The sequence below is a fragment of the Cornus florida genome, unplaced genomic scaffold (assembly GCF_030987335.1).
Source record: "Cornus florida cultivar Cherokee Brave unplaced genomic scaffold, ASM3098733v1 CherokeeBrave_3.0.0_Hap2_Chr06, whole genome shotgun sequence".
Classification (NCBI taxonomy): Eukaryota; Viridiplantae; Streptophyta; class Magnoliopsida; order Cornales; family Cornaceae; genus Cornus; species Cornus florida.
The window spans coordinates 78,998,766-79,008,183 of NW_026775576.1; the positions used below are offsets into that span (position 1 = coordinate 78,998,766).

The 9,418-nt window shown below is 34.5% G+C and overlaps 1 protein-coding gene across 1 annotated transcript; it reads right to left on the reverse strand.

Moving 5' to 3' along the window:
- Window positions 1–478: 478 nt before the first annotated feature.
- LOC132312251 (premnaspirodiene oxygenase-like) lies at window positions 479–3,954 on the reverse strand. Its single transcript, XM_059810545.1, has 3 exons — window positions 3,793–3,954; window positions 1,449–2,426; window positions 479–1,299 (listed from the first exon to the last, which is right to left on the reverse strand). Exons 2-3 carry the CDS (start codon window positions 2,391–2,393, stop codon window positions 679–681), a joined length of 1,566 nt encoding a protein of 521 aa, XP_059666528.1. The 5' UTR covers window positions 2,394–2,426; window positions 3,793–3,954; the 3' UTR covers window positions 479–678.
- Window positions 3,955–9,418: the final 5,464 nt, after the last annotated feature.

The window sequence follows — 9,418 nt, forward strand, 5'->3', positions numbered from 1 at the left end:
TATATATATATATATAATAGCATTGGTGTCAAAATTGAGGTCTTGTGATCAAAACTTTTCGACATTCAAAGAATTATTCAGGGGAGTATCATTCTCGGATTTGTTGGCTACACGTGGTTTGACAAAAAATAAATAAATAAAAAGAGAGAAGAAAAGAAGGGTAGAAGAAAGCGAAATACCTTTGAACTCTTTAAGGAGAACTTTGACCTGTTAGTACACACACAGATTATACAAAGTCTTCATCGAAGGTGACACTTTTTTAAGAAATTGACCATTGCTAGTGCCGGCTAAGACCAACGGGCTGCCATTATAGTGTTAATTTCAAGGAGGAAAAAAAATGGAGAAGAAAAATGATGCAGTTGAATGGTTCAAATCATTTAAATATCTTTTATCGTAGGTCGAATATTTGCACTCCAGATGATATCAATTAAGAAGAAACAAATTTTATGGAAATAAATAAATAAAGAAGAAGCAACAATAAGTGAAGTCTTCTCTTTATTCAATAACATATGGAAGCCCCCATAGCATTGTTATATATATATATATATATTTTATCACATGAACTAATTAGCATTATAGGCTCACACTGAAACTGGAAATTAATTCAAGAATGGATGGCTTTGCCAAATTTAAAATGACCATCCAATGCTTTCTCTGCCTTCTTGTCATAATATCTTCTTATTCACAATTATAAGCTATAGGAATCACACAGAGATCTCTTTCCTTACAAACTGCTGCACCAAACGCCTCAGTCATGTCTAAATCTTCAAACTTCTCTCCCCCAGGAAGCTTCCAGTCAAAATGATACAATAAATTTGCAAGCGGAAGCTCAACATTAGCTACCCCGAATGACATCCCGGGACAGATTCTCCTCCCAGCACCAAATGGTAGATATTGAAAATGAGTCCCCTTGTAATCAATTGAACTGTCAAGGAATCTCTCTGGAACAAAGCTCTCTGGATCACTCCAATTTTCAGGATCTCTACCAATTGCCCATACATTGACAATAACTTTGTTTTTCGCAGGTATCTCATATCCATTGATTTCACATTTCTTACTGTTCTCTCTTGGAATTAGTAAAGGGAGAGGAGGGTGTAATCTCAGAGTTTCTTTGATAACTAACTTCATATAACTCAATTCAGGGATGTCATCATCGGTAATGATTTCATTTCCTTTTTTACTTAAAACCTGTCTCACCTCAGCTTGTGCCTTCTTCATAACTCTTGGGTGTTTCAGCAATTCTGCAAGTGCCCACCCTAAAGTATTTGATGATGTCTCAATCCCGCCAATGAACATGTCCTAAAAGAACAGAGAATATAGAACAATATCATTACATATTAAACACAATGTGGATGTTGGTGTTTGAAGGTCAAATGTTTAAAACTGAAATTTAGAGGAACTTAATTCATTGTTAATATTGATAGAAACAGAAAGAAAAATGTACTAACCAAGATAACTGACTTGACGGTTGTGGTACTTAAGGGGATCTCAAGATTACCCTCCTCCTGAAGTTTTAGAAGAACATCTACCAGGTCTTCATGATCAGCTTCACCATTACGGGTCTGTTTTCCCGCCTTCCTAGCTTTTCGGTCATCAATGATGGTGGTCAACGTCTTGTCAATTTTTTGATGAACCTTGTCAACTTTAGACCTCAGTCCAGTTATCACAGCCAGCATTTTAACTGAAGGATAGAGGTCAGCAGCATTGAAACCTCCTCCCAACTCTATGGTTTCCTTGATAAGTGAGATGAATTCTTCTTGCCCCTGGAATTTCTTACCAACGGCCGCCTTTGCAGTGATGCTGTATGTCATGTTGAAAAGCTTTTCAGTGAGATTGACCACAGATCCTGTATGCGTCGAAACAGATTCAAGCAAATTGGAGATCTCTTCTTCCCTGATGGGTCGAAATGTTTGGACACGCTTGGCACTTAAAAGCTCCAGTATGCAGAGTTTTCGGAGTTGCCTCCAGTAATCCCCATAAGGTGCAAAGGCAATGTCATTCTCAATTATGACACTTACAGCAAGAAGAAAAGGCCTGCTAGCAAACACAATGTCATGTGTTTTCATCACCTCCTTCGCGGTTTCTGCAGAAGAAATGACAATAATAGAAAGTTCTCCGAGTCGCAGGTGCATCAGAGGTCCATATTTCTTGGCCAAGTCTCTTAGGCGGCGATGGGGTAGAGCTCCAACAAGTTGGGGAATGTTTCCTATTAGAGGTAGCTTCCATGGCCCGGGAGGCAGTTTTGGAGATGAACTGATCATGGTTTTGAATAGCATGAACAGAAAGAGCAGGGATGTGAAAATCATTGGGAAGGAGAGGAATGGGAACTCCATCATCAATTGCAGAGCCGTGCTCGAGAGTTCACTAGTCTCGGTGGTATGATTGCTTTCCATCCTGATTTAAGCTTGCTGTGGAGGCTTGAAATTCTGCAAGATACAGAATTTTCAGTTTTCTTTTCTAGGACGTATGCATGGTTTCTTTGTTTTATAAAAAAAGATGCTTTAAGTTGATGCCATTATTTGCTACAAATTGAAAATAATGACATTCATGTTTGTTTGTTGTATCTTTATGCTGTTTCAACATCTCAAGAACTCAGCAAGGAATCGAATTCAAATATTTATAACACAATTAAACTTCAACCAAGTAGAATATTCCATACACACAAGGTGAATCACATATTAATTAAGCCTTTTGAAACCACTTCATTGCAAGTTTTTTAATTACATGTAATAATATATATTTTTTTCTAGAACAACCAAATGTTACATGCAAATTAGGATGAAAACGGGGAAGAGAGTCACTACTTAAGATCCATCAATTGTTACCAAAAAAAAAATACAGGCAAACCACAAACGCAATCAAGAATTGACTGAAAACAAAAACAAAATCACACAACACCTCAAAACACAAAAATCTAACGTGGATAGGTGTGAGATGGAGCTTGTTTCACATCTGATCATGACGGTCAAGGTTTGCAGCACTTTGCTTAAACCTTTGGTTTAGAGGGCAAGCACTTAGCTTGTTACTTGGAATCAAAGTCGGTTATTGATTCAGTATCACACCCACTCAAGTGGAGTAGGTGATCCGATCGCAAGAAAGGTCGTTGCAAGTTTGAGTTGGGAATCACTTGGGGCCAGATGGGTCCTGTTGTTAGGAGAGACGGGTAGGTAGGTGGTCCGATAGCAAAGAGAGCATTGCGCATTCAAGTGGAAAATCACTTGGGCCATATCTGTCCTTTTGTTAAGAGAGACTGGGTGGTCAGACTGCAAAGAACTACACTTGCAAGTTGGGTGACAAGGAAACACTTGGACACAAGATAAAGATAACGTACAGAGTTATGAAAAATGAATGTATCTTCGGCTAGATCAAGAGAGAGAAACGTACAGAGTTGGGGATCTCGAATCCCAATCTCTCGGTGTATTCCTTTTTAATTTTTTTTCACACTTATTAGCAAGAAAACGCGGAACAGATCAATTACTTAAGCTCCACACGACAAGCACCGAAAAAAAAAAAAAAAATCATACGCGATACAAAATACAAAGATTTGATGTTATTTGATTTATCAAGACCAACATATAATGGTCAATATCAGCAAACAGTTTTCACTAACGCAAATAAATAACGTGATAACAAATCTCTCAAATCCTACACTTATTTAGACTTGAGAGTTCGAATTTTTGTATTTTGCTTTCTTTTCTCATGATGATGAAAATTAATAATAAAATAAAAAATAAAAATTACTTATAAAAAAAAAATGCACGCATGTCCAGGGGAAGAGAGAGAGAGACTTACAGAGTTGGAGGTATATAGATGTATTGAGTTAGAGCTCGAATCCCATGTCTCTTCAGTGTAGAGTGGAGAGAAACAATTAAAAATGAAGCAGAGAGAACAAAGCCTGTGACTTAGAGACAACTTTGCCCACTACTTATAGAGAGAGTTTAGATAGAGTGTACAAATTGTTGTCTTTTTTATTATTTATTATTTATATTTTTTTTTGGATGACTATACATGCAAAGTTATAAAGAGAGGGTTAAAATAGAATTTAGTAGTAATCAGTCCCTCTTAGGCTCTTAGCCCCGTCCAACCTACTACTGTTTGAAATTTCTTCATTTGGTCAAGGTTCAACAAAATACAACCACGTGGTAGAAAGAAAGAACCAAAATAATAATAAGAATAATGTAGAATATAACCAACTGCTATGTATCCAACGCTATCCACAGTGCCATCACCAAGTTGTATGAAGATGATATCATTGGCCAAGAAAATGTTGATTGTTGAAGCTTAAAAAGAGTTATCTTCTTTTACACAATTGAAAAAGGGTGTCCACTCAACTACTGTAGAGAAATGAAGAGAAATAGTTGGTGAGAGTCAAAGGCTGCTAGTGTGCATTGATTGTGTCAACTTATTGAATGTGTATATTTTGGTGTGTTTGTGTGTGTCAGTTGCATAAGAAAAAATAATAGTTTGCAGCGCCAAATGGTTGACGTGAGGAGAGTCTTTGCAATATATTGTCTCAAAATAAATAACTCTATATCTCACAAATCACAATTTTTTAAAAAATTATTTATTTTGAAACAGAAGTAATAATATAATAATATAATTTTATGCGATTATTTTCTTAATATAAAATTTTCATAGAATTAATGATTCTGGATTATTTAATAATATATATATACTTTTTTTTACTATGAGAGCAATTTTACAAGAAATATTTAGTTGGCTTAGGATTAATAGAAAATTATTTCCGGATAACTGCAAAAGAAAATTTTTAACTGATTTGGGGGCTACACGTCATGATGCTAAGGGTTTGCTGTAAAACAATTCTTTCTTTTAAAAAATATAAAACTATTTTCAAAAAAATTATAAAACATAATTATATAAAAATAGATATTTTTATAACTGAGTTTTTAATAAACAATTTTCAGAAAACTGAATCAATCATAATTTTTTTTTGTATAGTTTTATAATTTTCTAAAATTAAAAAATGTTTTTTTTAAGTGATAAACCATGGAAGCCATAAATCTTTAAACTTTATTCAGATTTTTAATAATATAGCATGATTTGATTGGTTAAGGTCGACCATATAATTTCAGATTACTTCAGACTTTGTAGCTTGACTAAAATTCCAGTTGCAATGAAGACTATTATGAAGTACATCAGGCAGAATGTAAAGAGTGAAGAAAAAGAGACATGGACAGCGAGAAAAATATATAGAGATAAATGAATAAAGTTTAAACATTTAGTATCATGGCATGTTGTTAATTTTTTTTTTTTTTCTCTGTAATTACTCAAGTTTTGGAGATGACTTAAGTAAAATTCCCTGCAATGTTATCTTAATGGTGAAATTCGGTCGGTTTGTCTCTTGTTATTTGCCTTTCGATTTTTTAAAACTTTTTTCACATTGAATTTTGGTGTCCCTAATTTTCATTTTTTTGCACTTTTTTTATTTCTTGTTAATCAACTTGACAAATTTATATCTTAGATTATTTTTATTCTTAAACTCACATTGTCTTGTTTCTTTTATCAACAAGTGGTGTCAAAGTCAATGTTCTTAATTGTTAAGTGATTGTTGTGTGCAGTAGAGATGGAAGATAGACCGGTGTTATTATCACATTAACAACAACTAATTATAATTAAAAAAAAATTGAAGATATTTTTTTTAAAAATAATTCTTATATCGAATGGTTGCACTGATTTATTAGATTTATTTTTTTAATTAGTCAATTATACAACAAATAAAAAAGTAAAACCCTCCACTTAATTGTATTTAATATAAATAATTAATTAAAAATTATTCTGTAAGTATAACTATTTTTTTTTTTTTAAAGTTGTAAAGACATACGTTTCTATTAATGACAATGATAATAAAAGTGGCAAAGATTAATATATATATATATATATATATATATGAAAGACTGGAAGATTTATTAGATAATTTTGATATGCAATTTTGTGCGGCCAATTTTAGTCCAGTCCAATGTGAGACTCTTAGAAATTCCTAAAGTTTGTTTAAGGTTCAACAAAATACAGCGACGACGTAGAAAGAAACAAAAAATAATAAAAATAAAAAGCAAAAAAACAAAACAGAATACAACAAAATTCAATAAATCTTACGTTGATCAACTGCGCCATCACCAAATTCAATAATATCTTGCGTTGCATTGTTGAAGATAAAATCATTGACCATTTGAATCTTACAAAGACTTTTCTTCAATTACACAATTCAATAAGGGAAGAGTCATTTGTGGGTCCAGTTGTCATTAAGTTTGGAATTTATCTTAGGAGGGCATCTCGCAATAGTAATGTTTTTATTTAATATTTTACAATTGTCTTCCATGAATTTTCATATTAAGCAAGATTTTTATATAAATTAATTAAAAGAATTGTGCATATATTTAAGTAGCACAATTATACAGTAAATAAATAAATAAATAATTAACTAAATCTACCACTGTCTCTTACTATTGCCATTATGAATTTTTAAAAAAGTCAAACTTAGAAAGTCCTTAGTTCCTTACTTGCACCAAATAAAAATTAATAAATGAAACTTTTCTTTAAATTTTAGTTAAATTCTTCTTAAATAACAAAATTAATTGATATTTAGATTGAACCAATAAAATATAAGGTAAAGTGCAAAAAACACCCCTCAAGTATGTTTATAATGCATATCACACCATTCCCGTGTAAAAAACACCCCTCGAGTTTCAATTTGGTGCAATCAAGTCCCTCTGACATATTAAAACCAAACTTGACTAAAATACCCTTAATTAACAATTTTATAAAATATATAAAAATACAAAATTTTGTAAAAAGACCAAAAAAAAAACAATAAACATTCTTTAACAAACTCCCTCTCCCTTACCCTCTCCAAATGCGGAGAGTTGCATAAAGGGGGTTCACCTTGCTGGTTCAGTCAATATTACAGATACATCCATATCCATGGGTGGTGAGCTTCAATATATACAAACATAGAAAGTTAGGAGTTCAATAGAATTAATTTTATAAGATAATTTGTACTCTTTGTGCGTTGTATAAAACCTATTAATAGGCCTCTTGAGTTGTTTACTTTTAAAGATGGAATTATATGAATAAATTTTGAAATCTCTCTCTCTCCATACTCTTTCTTCTCTAGTCCATCTCTATCTCTTATCTTATATTCATGAGGCCTGGAACTCGAGTTTACATACAATCTGTTTCATGTCCATCATCTTATCCTCATTCCTCTTCTATTGTGAATGCAAGGCTTAAAAATATATTGAATCTTCTCAACATCACCGTATCAGGCCTGCCATTTAATCAGACAGATTGCTGCCCCTTCCTTTGACATTCATTTTGATTAAAATTTGAAACATTCAGACCTATTTAACCTGTCCGAATCAAGCCAGGAAGGTGGAAATTTTTTTTGTACAAATCATTCTTGTTAACAACCAAGGTTTCAACCCAAGTGCATTTAGATAATTTTGATGATAATAACATATTAATGTGAGAATTTGACAATATACTTGAGTGTGCTCATTTAGGGTGTGTTTGGATAGTATTAGTTATGAGAGAAAAGAAAAGAAAAGAAAGGATAGTATTAGTGAGAAAAGAAAAGAAAAGAAAAGAAAGGATAGTAATAATTTCTATTTGTGTTTGGATAGACAGGGAGAAAAGAAAAGAAGTGATAGTTATTTTTGTTTGGATAAGATAGAGAAGAGAAAAGAAAAGAAAGGATAATAGACAAATTACTTTTTTACCTTTTCATAACCATGGGACTTGGATGGAATAATAAATCTGTGTATTGATTTGTGGAGGCTAATTTTGGTATTATCAAAATACCACTAAAATCACTATCCTTTCTCTCACTATCTCTCCCTATCTTCTCAATTTTGAGGAGAAAGCAAATAAGAGATAAGGAGGGATAGCTATCCCTCCCTATCTCTCCTTATCCTTCCCTATCCCTCCACTTAAGTTACCCAAACACAAACTTATACTATCCTCTCTTTTCTTTTCTCTCCCTATCCCTCCAAATCAACCCTACCAAACACACCCTTACAGATCATACACATTACTCAAGTATTCAAAGCTCATGTGAACCCATGGAATGAGATGATGCTGACATGAAGGTCAAGAACATGGGTAGTTTAGGTTGAGAGACCCAATTGGCAAAGCAACTCCGGCGACCATGAACACCGACGAGACTCGAGAGCTTGTTCGATTTTAAGTTCTCACCAAACGCCGGACTTCAATGCCGTCGAATTTATGGCTGTGTAGTCGCCATCGAATCTGCGTCGAATCTGCTCTCCGGGGCTCTGCGTCATCGCCGACATCTTCTTCTGCTTGCCGTCACGTGCGAATTAGGTATCTTCAACGCGATCTTGAACGTTGAATACGACCAATTTCACTTAATTGGTCCTATAATTACAGTTTCTCAAGCAACTCCGCCACTTCCAATCCACAACCCACAAGCCAGTGGTACCTTGATTCGCAGCTATGCCGGCATCGGTGCTGACCTTGTTCTCTCCATGAACGCCGGTGAGAGCTTGGAACTGAGCTTCGGAGTGGGTTGGCTCCGAGTTGAATCAAAACTCATGAAAGAACAGATCTAAGTCACACAATTTCGCGTGAAGCTCTGGGATCAATCCGTGTCGTCCCTTTGACGCAATACTTCAGTTCACAAATCACTGCCCTATAAACCAAGAATTTTGTTGCGCTGGTAGAGGTGGCAGCAGAGGAAGCGCGCCGACCACCGCCACTGTGGCTCCTTCCACCCTCTCTCCTTTTTCATTTCGATTTCTAATTTATAATATATATATATATATATATATATATATATATATATATATATAACAGATCAAAATCAAAATTCTAATATTAATTCAATTAGGTTCAATTGCAAATTAATGAGGTCCAAAATCATTCAATCGCAAATATATACAGGCATCGATGCTCTCCCATGAACCAATTCACTTGGTGCAAGCTTCATCTCTATACCCAACTGAGGACCAAACACCAAAAATATAGATAGCTTTACAGATCGGATAAACAGCGATCTAACAGGGTTTTAGTGACCATGAAAGTCCGGCGAAGGTACTATGCTTTAGTTACCATGAATTTTTGCGAAGATACAGAGATGAGAGAACGATGGTTGATGGTGATCGGTGGAGAGTGGTGGTTGGCGTTTCTGATGTCGGGTGTGGGGGTTGTGGTGGTTGGTAGGTGGATCTCACCACTGCCGTTGATCACACTAAGCTCTGTTTCAGCAGCGGCGTCACTGTGGGCGATGGCTTTCATGGTCACCATCAAGCGGTGGTTGAAGAAGAAGAAGAAGAAGAAGACGGCAGAGAGTAGAGAAAGAAGGATGGGTATTTTCGAAAGATTAAAAGGGTAAAATGGGTATTGCAGTAATAATTTAGGGGTGTTTATTACACAGAGGGGT

Excerpts from the sequence above, each read along its gene's own strand:
- LOC132312251 (XM_059810545.1), bottom strand. The coding sequence starts at position 2,393 with ATGGAAAGCAATCATACCACCGAGACTAGTGAACTCTCGAGCACGGCT. Across the intron at positions 1,300-1,448 it reads CCGTCAAGTCAGTTATCTTG|GACATGTTCATTGGCGGGAT; the intron begins GTTAGTACATTT and ends CTGTTCTTTTAG.